This window comes from Podarcis muralis, chromosome 8 (assembly GCF_964188315.1).
Source record: "Podarcis muralis chromosome 8, rPodMur119.hap1.1, whole genome shotgun sequence".
In the NCBI taxonomy this organism is placed as follows: domain Eukaryota; kingdom Metazoa; phylum Chordata; class Lepidosauria; order Squamata; family Lacertidae; genus Podarcis; species Podarcis muralis.
Window position 1 is genome coordinate 49,426,395 of NC_135662.1, and position 13,104 is coordinate 49,439,498.

General features: G+C 44.1%; 1 protein-coding gene across 9 annotated transcripts in view; it reads right to left on the reverse strand.

The window, feature by feature from the left end:
* PIEZO2 (piezo type mechanosensitive ion channel component 2) overlaps window positions 1-11,604 on the reverse strand; it is a 203,950-nt gene extending 192,346 nt beyond the window's left edge. For 6 of the 9 annotated variants that reach the window (XM_077933171.1, XM_077933167.1, XM_077933166.1 and 3 more), the window contains exon 1: window positions 10,821-11,602. In XM_077933171.1, coding sequence (XP_077789297.1) covers window positions 10,821-10,884 — 64 coding nt within the window. In that variant the 5' untranslated portion in view covers window positions 10,885-11,602. Of the gene's footprint in view, window positions 1-10,820 lie in introns of all 9 variants that reach the window. The other 3 variants (XM_077933169.1, XM_077933165.1, XR_013393960.1) reach the window with 2 other exon arrangements.
* Between the last annotated feature and the right edge of the window lie 1,500 nt (window positions 11,605-13,104).

Sequence of the window (13,104 nt, forward strand, 5' to 3'; positions counted from 1 at the left end):
TCCATCCTACTCCTTTGCTAGCACCTCTTTCACATACAACACAGCCTGCTCCTTTTCTTTTCAGAACTCACACTTTCCTTCCCACACCTCCACCTCAACTAAGCAGGATGGGGCTAGAAATGCTGTTTTACAATTGTAGAAGGTGAAACTATAGCTCAGCCCCATGAGATCTGGTCTCTGGGGATCTGCAGGATTCCATCTTGTCCTCTGTATTATTCAGCAACTACATGGAACTGTTCCATAGGGGTTTTGGTCTACTGTTGCAGCATTGCCTTAAACTGTGTGTTCCTGCTTGTTGGCTGAATACATGTTTTTAGCAAATTATGATTGTTTTAAGCCTTCGTGTTAAACACACAAAAGTTGAGGTGGAGTAGGCACCCTCAGAGACACTCCAGGTTAGACCGACATGAGCAGCCCCTCCCTTTACACCAGAAGCAGAGTACCTCAGGCCTGGAGAAATAATGTGGCCTCCAGGCTTCTCTGGCCAGCACTCCAGGCTTCTCTGAACCCTCCCCAAGTGCTTTCACCCAGATGGATTGTGCCATTGAACTGTAGTAACACTTCTTTCTTGTCTGGATAGAGGATGGAGGGGGAGTGTCTGTGTGTGTGTGTGTGTGTGTGTGTGACTAGAAACCTCTGACTTTTGTATTGCTGGAATATAGCCTGCTGTACAAAGACCAGATTACTTTGCCCACTTTTGCTTCTGACACTGTCCACTACATGGATGCAGCTGGCAGATGGATGCTGCTGCCCATGCAAAAATAGGGCCTTTGGGCTGAAAAAATGTCCCTACCTCTGGCATATCCAGGCTACAGAAAGTAGTAACATATACACACAAGCCCCTGAGATCATCATCTGGGGCCCTTCTTCATGTCCCCTCCCCCACAAGAGGTCCAGAGGGAGGCAACAGGAGAATGGGCTTTTTCTGCAGTGGCTTGTGAAATGCTCTCCCCAGGGAGGTTCAGGTGGCACCTTCATTATTCATCTTTAAGTGTCCGGCGAAAATGTTCAACCAGGCCTTTGGCTGATTAACATCCAATACCCTTTTTAAAATGTGTTGGGGGGGGGGCGAGAGAGGTTTGTGTTTTTTGTTCTCATTTTTATCATGTATTTTGTGTTTTTATCATGTATTTTATGTTGTGAACCGCCAAGATCTACGGATAAAGGTCGGTATAAACATATAATAAATAAATAAAAGTAAATCAAATGGGTATAAGAACGGCACATGGTAGTTTTAAATTCTACCATACCTACCTTTCACTTTTCCATAGAAGCTGGCTACTTAAGTAATCATCAGGTTTTCCACTCATTTATACCAAGCAGAAGAAAAGCAGAAGAAAAAGCAGCAACAGAAGTATCAATTGTCCCACTGCATCTCTGCTCATTTAGTTTTAACCAAAACATGTGGAGAGATTGCTTCCACTTAACATGATAGCATTTCTGGCATTAAGCCTGAATACAAACACAATAGCTTTATCACCTACCAATTTGCTTGCCATTGTTAGGTAATTGGACAGTATGGTAAGAGACAGCAACTGATGACTGATCTATGAGGCTGGTTTCACACATGCAAATTATTGATATATGACACCAAACACCTGCACTCAGGTGTACAAATGAAAGCCACTTCAGTTAAAAATTGGTAACATTATTGCTGCTTCAATGCAGGGGTGCCAACTTGAATAAAATATTGTGGGAGCCCATGTAAGCCCCACCCCACCCCACCTAATTGATCACATGATTCTGCACACATAAACACCATTTGAATGGCAATGCTCATCAACTTTGGGGGTACCAGCCCCCTCAAATATTTTATTGGGGAGGGCAAAGCCCCCTTGGCCCTAGGAGCTGGCTCCTATGCTTCAATGGAACATGAGTCTTCTAAAGATTATGACAATCTTTTTAAAAACAACTTTTTTATAATCAAAGATCAGAGGAATAATAAATGATACAAATAAATAGACCAAGTCTTCTCATGTCATTTGTTGCTATGAGCTGTGTTAATCCTCTCATGAAGATAAGATAGAAGGGGAAGCCCCAACAATATTTAATTCCTGCTACTTGCAGTTTAATTGTACAAGCACATAGATTGGGTGTGGGGGGGTGTTTGTTTCAAAACCCAGATCACCATAACAGGGCTGTTTTTATATGTTATGGATATTAGGTTCCTCAGTTTGTTCCACATTTCCTCCTTCCCCAAATGGGCAAAGCAGACAATTACAGTGGTACCTCAGGTTACATACGCTTCAGGTTACCTACACTTAAGGTTACATACTCTTCAGGTTACAGACTCCGCTAACCCAGAAATAGTGCTTCAGGTTAAGAACTTTGCTTCAGGATGAGAACAGAAAACGTGCTCTGGCAGCGCGGCGGCAGCAGGAGGCCCCATTAGCTAAAGTGGTGCTTCAGGTTAAGAACAGTTTCAGGTTAAGTACGGACCTCCAGAACGAATTAAGTACTTAACCTGAGGTACCACTGTATATTACTGGGGCTGAGGGGAAAAGATCCCTCCCTCAGTTCGGGTCCAAGTACTCTGTATGCCCATTCAAAATCATCAGCAGAGATTATCAGGTCTGGAAGCAGTGATTTAAGCCATGAGGCAATAAATTGCACAGGAACATTCTATTCCACTCCCTCCAAAAAAAAAAAAAAAGAAAACGTAAATTATTTCTCCTATTTCGATTTTCTGCATCTTCAAACTTGTTGTGTATATCTAAATTTTCTTTTTGTAATTTTTGCTCTTTTTGCCATAGATATGGCATACTTCTTTTGTTGCTGTAGTTGTTTATGTTAAAGAGTCAAGCCTCATGTTTCATTGGAAGCATTAGTTATTTCCAAGGTGTTTTTTTACCAAGCTCCTTTATGGATTCTTGTGCTACAAATTCTTTTCTTAAGATATTGTTACCATTTTCTTTCTCCAACAAGAAAGGACCTTTTTTGAGAGCGGTGCCATCTAGGCTGTGGCCCGCATTAGTGTCCACGTTGAAGTGAGCCTTCTATTACCAGGCAGGAAGAACTGAGTGAAGTCTTTTATTTCCAACTTTTCTGAATCCTTTTGTGTTCCCGTCTCCTTTCTTCAAGGTTTTGGGGTTGTTTATTTAGACATTTAGGGCTTTTGCTCCAAGCTGTTTTTCTGGGTGTTGGAGAAGAGCTTAGAATTTAAGTGGCCACCTTCTTTCCTTCATGACCACTCTAATAATTGTGGCAATTAAATATTTTCACTAAATGAATAATACACAAGTGTGAGCAATAAGCTTTGAAGTCACTCCAACAGATGCAGCATTATGTGCCCAATCAGTTATCTATCCATCGAAGAAATGATACATACAGTAATCTCTTCTAATAAGTCTGATAACAGATTTCCTGCTTCACTACAGTATTTGGAACGGTTATTCAAATTCAAGAGAATGGGCAGGTAAACAGAGCAGGAAAACTCAGGTAGTGACCAGAGCTTCATTTCCATGAACACAAATGAGAACAAATAGCTTCATCTCATTTCAATGGCATTTATACTATTAAAAAAAGGTAAAGGTACTCCTGCCCGTACGGGCCAGTCGTGTCCGACTCTAGGGTTGTGCGCCCATCTCACTTAAGAGGCCGGGGGCCAGCGCTGTCCAGAGACACTTCCGGGTCACGTGGCCAGCGTGACGAAGCTGCTCTGGCGAGCCAGCACCAGCGCAGCACACGGAAACGCCGTTTACCTTCCCGCTATAAAGCGGTACCTATTTATCTACTTGCACTTAGGGGTGCTTTTGAACTGCTAGGTGGGCAGGAGCTGGGACCGAACGACGGGAGCTCACCCCGCCGTGGGGATTCGAACCGCCGACCATGCGATCGGCAAGCCCTAGGCGCTGAGGTTTTACCCACACGCCACCCGCGTCCACTATTTATTTATACTATTACAATATTTATACTATTACGGACATCTAAAACACAAAACTTACTTCTAGTTCGGACTTGCTATCTCACATTCTGGAGTTTATATTTTGTCAATAATGTGGCAATGTTGTGTTTTAATTGTTATCACCTGTCCTGGGACCTTAGGGTGAAGGGTGGTAAATAAATAATCATAATAATGATATTAAGAATAATGCACGCCTTCAGCCTCTTATCAATAGGGGAGTTCAGCTAGGTAAACATTTTTAAATAGCAAATGAGTTTCATGTCTATTTCCTCTTAAAAATGGCTTGGAACAAAATACAGTAATGCCTTTTATAGCTATTAGAAGAAAAGCCCAAGAGTGAGGTTTAGAGTATTAATGAAAAAGCTACTTTTCTGAACATCTGGGGGCATTTAACCTTCCTCTCTCTGCTCTCACTTGCCATTTTCCCCCTTCCTAATATAACTCGCCCTACGTAATGATAGTTGAGTTAATGTTTCTCAGCCTATTCTCCATATAGAATTACCTTCCCATGGTCCTTAAAGAACATGTATCCTCCCCTTGCAGATCATCCCACAACCCTTATTAGCCACCATCATTTCCTCCCAAAGCACAGATCAAATTAACAACTTCTCCCATTCCTTGGCTCTCACCCAAAACATATTCTACATTGTGCCTTCTTAACTATTACACAAAATATGTTTTATTACCTCACAAAGCCTGGGAAGTTCCCACGTTCAATTAAATGCAGGATCTCCCAGTTCTGTCACTGAGTCCTCTCCATGGTCATAAGGACAGCACAAACCCACTCCACATTCCCATATGCCATTACATCCAGGGAGAAAATGCTCTCTGAACAGTACTCAATTCAACAGCTCTGCAATCCATCTTCAGAATACACACTCCAGCTGCTCAATGAGCTTCCTCAAGCATAGTATGCTCCAGGGCTCACCTGGGATGACTGTCATCCCTGCTCTTTTTAATATCTCACTTGGTGGTATGTTTTACAAGTCTGACAGGCAGCAGCTTTCCAGAGTTTCACAGAGGGGTCCATCCAAACCCAACCTGGAGATGTGAGGGTGTAAGTTACCCAGAACCTTCGAGATGGCTGAGATTTGGTTTCTAACAACCCCTGGTTTTTATGCTTTCAGAAAAGCCATCTTGGCTGCCAGTCTGAGACTGTGAGACTTTTGGGAAAGTCTCACAGTAGTTTCCCTGCTACCTCTCCCTGTCCTGCCTGTGTCAGATCTGTAGGGATAAACAGGGAAAAGAAATGTGGTGGGAAAACTTGAGAGTCTCAACAGCAACAACCAAAAGCAATATTAATGGGGTTTTTTAAGTGTAAAAAAACCGGATGTGTCGGGAAGAAGAACCAAGCCATGCCCACCTCATCTTAAAGGAAAGTGAAACTCAAGCTCAAAATTCACAGAAATTTCACCTTCCCTGAAACTTATTGAAGAATGGTCCTTTACAGAGGGGACAAACGGCCTCGTGAAAACAGCAGAAAAGTTCTGTTTACCATTAGTTTTAGCTGTTATATAGCAACTAGTACACATTCCTTGTTTGGGAAGTATATGCATTAAACCAAGAAAATTTAATTTAGATTGTTCTCTCATTGGGAGGCAGCTTCAAATTAATCTGTCCTGGATAACAGACATGACAGGTCAATAGTCAAGTAAAGCATATTAAAACACTGATTTAAATCCCATACTAAGTGCAGGATTCAATGCTAATTGCTAGTCAATGATGAACAGTCTCACTGTCTAGTCCACATTCAAAGAAAATGACACCTAACCAAATTAGCTAATATCCTAGATCAGGCTTCCTCAAACTCGGCCTTCCAGATGTTTTGAGACTACAATTCCCATCATCCCTGACCACTGGTCCTGCTAGCTAGGGATCATGGGAGTTGTAGACCAAAAACATCTGGAGGGCCGAGGTTGTGGAAGCCTGTCCTAGATGCACATTCAGACCCATCATATGAAACAGCTCTTACAGCAAGACATCACTGCTGTGGAATGCAGATAGGTGGGTTACATATTAGAACAAAAAGATTAGGATGCCAGATAGAAGACTAATTAAGACTTTCCCAAAAGGATGAACTGAATGTACAAAAAAGGGATTAAAAAGAAATCTTCACCTCCATGATGAGAAGTGTCTTATCAAATTGTTTTACTTCCCTCAAAATTGCTTGGATACTTCTCTGATGCAGAAACTTTAATAGTCACTCCAAACTTTAGGTAAAACTTAGTTCCCATGACTTAATAACTACCATTGCATATGGAATTTATTAATGAGATCCAAGTGTGTAGAGGTAATCCAGTGCTAATGAGAGGCAGATAATGATACCAACAAAACAGCTTGAGCAGGTGCAGACAATGTCATCAGTTCAACCCAGCCCCAAAGAGGAACTGGAAAGAGAGCACACCTGTGCATACCACCCACTCAATGCACTCCTCCCACCTCCAACATTCCTGTATGTCCACATAGGGAAGACACACCCAAAAATGGCCTTTACCCACAACATTTAAAACACATAGCCTGGAAATTAGTGGCTCAGCTGAGGGCTATCTTCAGCACTATAGTAAGATCAGGTGTGCAGTAATCCCATGATATTTTTTCTCTTTTCAGCAACACTCCTTTTGCTTCTAAATTTCTCAAGTGTTTTGACTGAGCAGGAACCTCCAAAACTGCCACAAAATTTGACAGCAACTCTAATATTAAATACATTTAATGAAAGACCAAATGTTCATCAAATCAAGTACCTGTTTTACTAAACTGTACTCCCTCCTAAAACAACCAAAGAAAATCCAAACCCTCTATCCCGGAAGAAAGAAAAAACAAGCTATTTTATAAGGCAACTGTTAATTAAATAAACCATTAACAAAAACTTGAACTAATAAATCATCGATCTGCTCCACAGCATATCTTCAGCATCTAGGACCCAGGGCCGAGGCTTTTTGCCCATAAAGCAGTCTCTACTTTTATGTTTGTCCATGCCTCCTTTCAGGCTCTTGGTAAAACAAAGAGCTTCATTTTCTACGGTTGGGGGAGGATGGCAGCACCCAAAACATGGGACCAGGCAGTGCGCACACTTAAGAAGGCCAATTCCAAAACATATGCCACATGTTACCTGTTTTTATTCCTGTACAGCAAGTCTTAAAGCCCATCAGTTTCCATTATAACAGTGGGACTAAACTGGCGCCAATCCAAAGAGTTTGGCTTTAACTGGGTTGCACATTGGACTGCCATCAACTTGGAGTTTGCCTTCACAAGCTGAGAACTGTTTACAGGCCCACTGCATAAACAAAAAATTGCAGTTTAAATCTCTTGGATACATACATTATTCCACAGAGTAGCCAGCTGCCTCTCATTACCAATTTCTATATAGAAATGGGGCCCATCCCCATCGCATTCGGATAAAATCCAAATGTGCAATATCACGTGAAAAGGAATTACACACACAAAGAAAGGGCAATTAGGATCAGAAGGGTCCTTAAGAGAACTTATTTACAGGCTCACAAGGAGCCACTTTATGCAGAACAGCTTTGCCACTGTACATCTCTAGAGAAGCTGATCTGAACTTGCTTTCTTGCATTCATTCCAATGAGACATAAGCATCTCCAACTTCTATGCTCTCCAGAGCAACTAACAAAGGCAGGTTATGTTAATGTTAACTACTATTGTGATCAGATAAATTAGTAAACAAGTAAATTAGTCCTCAAGAAAATGCACAAATGTATCACAACATAGCTCAAATGATGGACCTGGCAAGCTACTTACCTGGAAGCAGTTGTTGCTCATGTCCAGATAAATGGACTACTGCAAGACTGAGATAACTGCAAGGAAACAGAGCTAGGAAAGAATACAGAGCTAGGAAATAATGCTTTAAGGGTATTGTGTGAATGTGGTCTCTTTCACTGGAAGACAACTGTCAGAAGACTATGGAACCACATCAGCTACCCTAACTTCAAAAGTGGTCATGTGTGTTTACATAAAGTTCACATTTCACACCTGAAAGGTAGATGGGGGAAATTGAAATATTATGCATTTTGGAGTTGACAGAGCTAAGATGTAAAAGATTGCCTGGCTCAGAAATCAGAACAGACGTGAAAACAATTGGTGTGTCTCATACAGAAATGGAAAAGGCAAAAGGGATCAAATGGAGGAATGTGTCTGTGTAGATGTTACAAATCATTTTACTATAAAGGAAGCACATGCAAGACAAAGTGCCTTTTGAAGATGAATGCTTTCTTCAGGAGTACTTCAGGCAATGGCATTTCCCAGATAACAAATGAATAAAACAACAATTACAATTAAGTCCAAGCCTAATAGCAAGCAGCTTTGGGCAGCCTCCAAGGTTTATGTATGAGTTATGGGGAATCCTGGAGGCTTGATTTGGAAGGTACTTGGGGAGAATAAAAGCTCTGAAACCTGGGCAACAGCCTTGACAACCTCATCCAGCTGCTTCAGCTGCTGAAAGCCTGTAATATTTGGGATGGTTTCCACAAGTGAACAGAAATAATTAGGAAGGCGTTTTAATGAGATCCAGATCATCAGGATTTGCAATCCCTGGTCAGAGGAAGGCAAGGTTGTACTTCCTACTTCAGGCACAGGAAACATGGCTCTTGTGGCGGGAGCTCCACCTCAAGGGTGCATTTCGCCAAGTCACTCCTGAGAAGTGTTTGGCTCAAATAAAATGACTCTCCATGCTTGCGCCATGAAACTATGCTGCCAAACTAGAGTCAGAACCACCCTCCTTAATATTATAATCACCTTGTACAGGGTTCTAAACTACGCAATATTCAGATGCTAACCTCTCCAGATGGCAATTCACACAATCTGTAAGAAAAAGATGACGATTGGCAATTCAGGACACTGGCGTTAAGTTGCAAGTGAGTCCAGGTGATAATAACAGCAGGCATATCACAGTAGTTTTTAGCCTGTTAATGAATACAGTTGATTATTTAACTAGAAAACCAAATTCCTGCGTTAATAGTATCTATTCATCTACACTTGTACTGAAGACACTGGGAGCACTATTTTCTAAAGGAGAGGATTGAGAGCTTATCAGCACAGCACATACACTCTGGCCCCCACCCCTCTGCGCCACAGAGATACAAAAGCAAATGTTTAAAAGCAGAAAAAAACAACAACAAACACCACCCCAAAACTTCCATGATTCTAATCATGCCTTGACCAAGCTACACGGTTATGGAATGCTACGGTTTTGCAGGCAGCTTGACCTCAAGTTTGTGATCCTGCTCATGGAAACCACAAAATTTTGGGGCACTGGGATGAGAGATAAAATGTTTGTTTCTTCCTTCTATTAAAGATGCGGCATTTAGCTGGTGTTAGTATCATCCACTGAAGAATATTTGCCCATTCACTGAACTACTGTGAAATTTAGTGAGGGCACAGAATTTTTCATGCTCTCTTCCTATGTGTCAAAACAAAATCTTTTAGAAAGGTGAAGAAGCATCTGATGACTGGGTGTGAGGAGGCAGCTTCTACATGCCTCAAAGGACGTTCCCTTCCTCAACTCTTAGAGGAGGTTATCCAGAAAGTTAGAAGAAGTTACTCAGCATAGATGTATCACTATGCAGATTTCCCAACCAACAGGGAAATCAGTGGCACCACCTAATTATGTGGGCAATGTGTTTGAGACACCAATACTTCGAAACAGAACGGAGTATCTAAACTGGATTTATAATTACAGAGTGCCAGGTGAATGGAATGTGCTCCCACAGACTTTAAGTTACCAAGTCCATAAATGCCTTGACCCATAAATGGTAAATAAGGAACCAAGAATGAGCTACCAAATTAAGCTTAATCTGTAACATATCAGTGCTCCATGTGTTAATCTCCATCTGAATTCTCTTGCATGCAGTATATCTGTCCTGTAATATATGAAGTGTGATCCTAAACTCAACTCACTGAGTACAATGGGTCTTACTCCACAGTAAGCGTGCTAAGGACTTCAACCTAAAAGATGAACATTTATTCATTCCGATTCCTGTTTTGTCAATAAGGTGGACGTAGATTAATATTAATTGCTGGTGGCACTCTAGAAATAATTTCCCCTTGGTCATACAAGGGAACTAGAACCAACTTTTCCTCTGCTTGAAACATAACCAACTTGTTTTTTTTTAACTAGATTTTGTTTTCAGGTAAGAAAAACCCAAACATATGTAAAATATGCTTTTCATGTAAAGGCCATTTTTTAAGGTGTGGCCTTAAAACAGAACTATGATCTTTGGGAATCAATGGTGCATGCATACTTCCCAGTAAATACAAAAATGTATTTTTTCACTTCTTAATATGCAACTGTGCTTTAGGCTGTAGGAGAGTATGCCAGCAAATCAGATTAATTCTGTACAGGTTTAGGCTGCAACCTTATACACCTGGGAATGTCCCATTATACTGAATGGGACTTACTCCTGAGTAGACGTGTGTAGGATTGTATTAAGCTGAACCCAGTGCTGCCCTGCAAACTATTTAAATACTAATGCTACAATTCTTTACACACTAACCTGGGAGTAAATCCAACTTAACTCAAGGGGACTTACTTCTGAGTAGACATATAAAGGGTTACACTACAAATCAGTTTTGAAAGTGCGTAAATTTCTATTTAATTTGACATACGTGAGGTGAAATGGTTCTTTCAGATCAGGTGGAGTAAAAATGAAAAGTTTTAACGAGAAGAGGCAAAGGCCACAGCATTAAAATAAGGCTATTCTTAAATAATATGTATGGGGTAAGTGATACAGTATTCATCCCTGTAGAACAAAAGGTGCCTCAGTTTTCGAGAAAAAATATCCAAGATGTGTATTACATCCAAGAAAGAGACTTTAAGACTACCTACTTCCAGAATAACGGTCTTACATTGCCCGCACCCCACTATCACCCCCTCTGTCCCAGCAAGAAAAACTCCGCATACCAGTGACTAGACAGATGGGAAGTAGTAGTCTGAAGATCAATCCACACACCACTTCTGTTGCCATCGCTGGGAGATGGGACCACTTCGAGTCTTGGCGAAACAAAGGAGACCAGGATCACTTGCAATGTCACCAGGCGCCAGCTCCTATCTCTGAGGTCCACCCTTGTCCGGGGCTGGAGCGAACGAGCATTCTCTCTGCGTGTCCTGCAGGCTTCTTCTCAAGAGCCCTTCGACATCTCCGGAGCAGCGCGTCCAAAAAGCAACAAAAAGCCCAACAACTCCGAAGCGCGGCTAGCGAGATCCGCTTCTTAAGGCTTCCAACTCAAGGCGCCCCGCTTCTCTTGCAGAGGAAAGTCTTTAGTTTGTTCACTTGAGAACCATTTTGCTCCAGCCCTCATCGGGGCGGGCGTGGGGTGGGGGTGGGGAGGGGGGTTATCGCCTTGAGCGCTGCCTTAGAGGAGCTCAAACGGAGCCGTCTCTGTCGCGCATGGCTGCGCCTGTCCCGGATCCCTCACAGTTCACGCGCGAGATTCCCAGACATAACAAGAGCCGCCCCGTCGGGGACCAGCCGAACTTCGGGCGCTCCGAGCGAGGCGCCACCAAACTGTCCCGAGCGTCTAGGCAGGAGGCATCGCGGGAGCGTCGGAAGCTGCCCAGCGGCCAGCTCTCCCTTGCGCGCGCGCTCGGTCTCAGGCGAGAAAAGCGCGTCTTCCCAGCCGCGAAGCTCCCGTCCAGCCGCCACAGCCCGGGGCTTTGCCTACATATCTCCACCTCAATGAAACTTGGCGTGACCCAGCCCCCTCGGCGGGGCGGGCCAGACGGGGCGGGATGGAGCGGCCCCGAACCAATCGCGGAAAAGACGGCGAGGGAGGCCGGAGTTTCAGGCGGCTGAGGAGGCGGCGGCAAGCCCGCCTTCTCCAGCAGCTCCGCCTTCGCCCAGAAGGCTCGCAGGAGATTCCCTGACGGGACTAATCACGAGCCAGGTGTTGTCCAGAAAGAGCGGCTTGTTCCCGGTCAGGAGAGCGGGCGTTTTCTCTCCTCGTCGTCGCCCGCGCATTCCTCCGCGAAGAGACAGGAGCCCGCGAGTGGGCTGAGGCTGCGAATTGCGCGCGCTTTCTCTCCTCGTGGAGTGTAGCTGGCGCCCTGCCGCGTTGCCTCTGGCCCGCGCTTCCGTCCTCGCAGCTGGAGAGGGCAGGTGCGCAAGTGGCCAGGCGTCAGCCCCTCCTGCGGGGCACGGCCGGCTCATTTTGTGCCCGGCTGGTTCAGCAATGTGGATTGGGCGCAGAGAGCTCAGGCTTCCCCACTGCGCCGCCTGGAGGGCAACCAAATGCACAGAGGTGAAGGCTGTTTCTGCCTGCACTTTCTCTTGTGGGGGTGGCGATTAGGTCCACATCTCCCTCTTCTGCTTGCACTCAGGGAGACTGCAGGAGTCCCCGCGCTTACCCTGTTCGATGGATAGCCCCCGTTGTAGTATGGTAGGAAGGGTTAAGCAAGTGGCAGTTGCTGTTTTGTTTATAAAAGTGTGTGTTTTATTGGTTAAAGTACCATCAAAACTTTACCTTAAAGAGTGAACAACAACACAGCAACAACCCCAGGCATCTTGTGGTTCATTGGACACAGAACAGGGTGTTTAGAGAAAGCACAGGGCAAGTTTTAAGAGCGGCCACATCTACTTCTGATCACTCCAGGGACACTGGGGGTTGAACCTGCAACATTTTACAGTGGTATTTCAGGTTACATACACTTCAGGTTACAGACTCCGCTAAGCCAGAAATAGTACCCCGGGTTAAGAACTTTGCTTCAGGATTTGAACAGAAATCGTGCTCCGGCGGCACGGCAGCAGCAGGAGGCCCCATTAGCTAAAGTGGTGCTTCAGGTTAAGAAGAGTTTCAGGTTAAAAATGGACCTCCGGAACAAATTAAGTACTTAACCCAAGGTACCACTGTACATGGAAAGCATGTGCGCTACCACTGAACGGCTCACTCACCCTGTTCTGAGGCGAAATAGGGAGGACTGGGCCCAGCAGGGCAGTCCAGACTGAGTGCACAATAATTTATGTCAGCTCTAATACTAACATGCCAACCTAGCAGTTCGAAAGCACTCCCGGGTGCAAGTAGATAAATAGGGACCGCTTACTAGCGGGAAGCTAAACGGCGTTTTCGTGTGCGGCTCTGGCTTGCCAGATGCAGCTTTGTCACGCTGGCCACGTGACCCGGAAGTGTCTCCGGACAGCGCTGGCCCCCGGACTCTTGAGTGAGATGGGCGCACAACCCAGTCTGTCAAG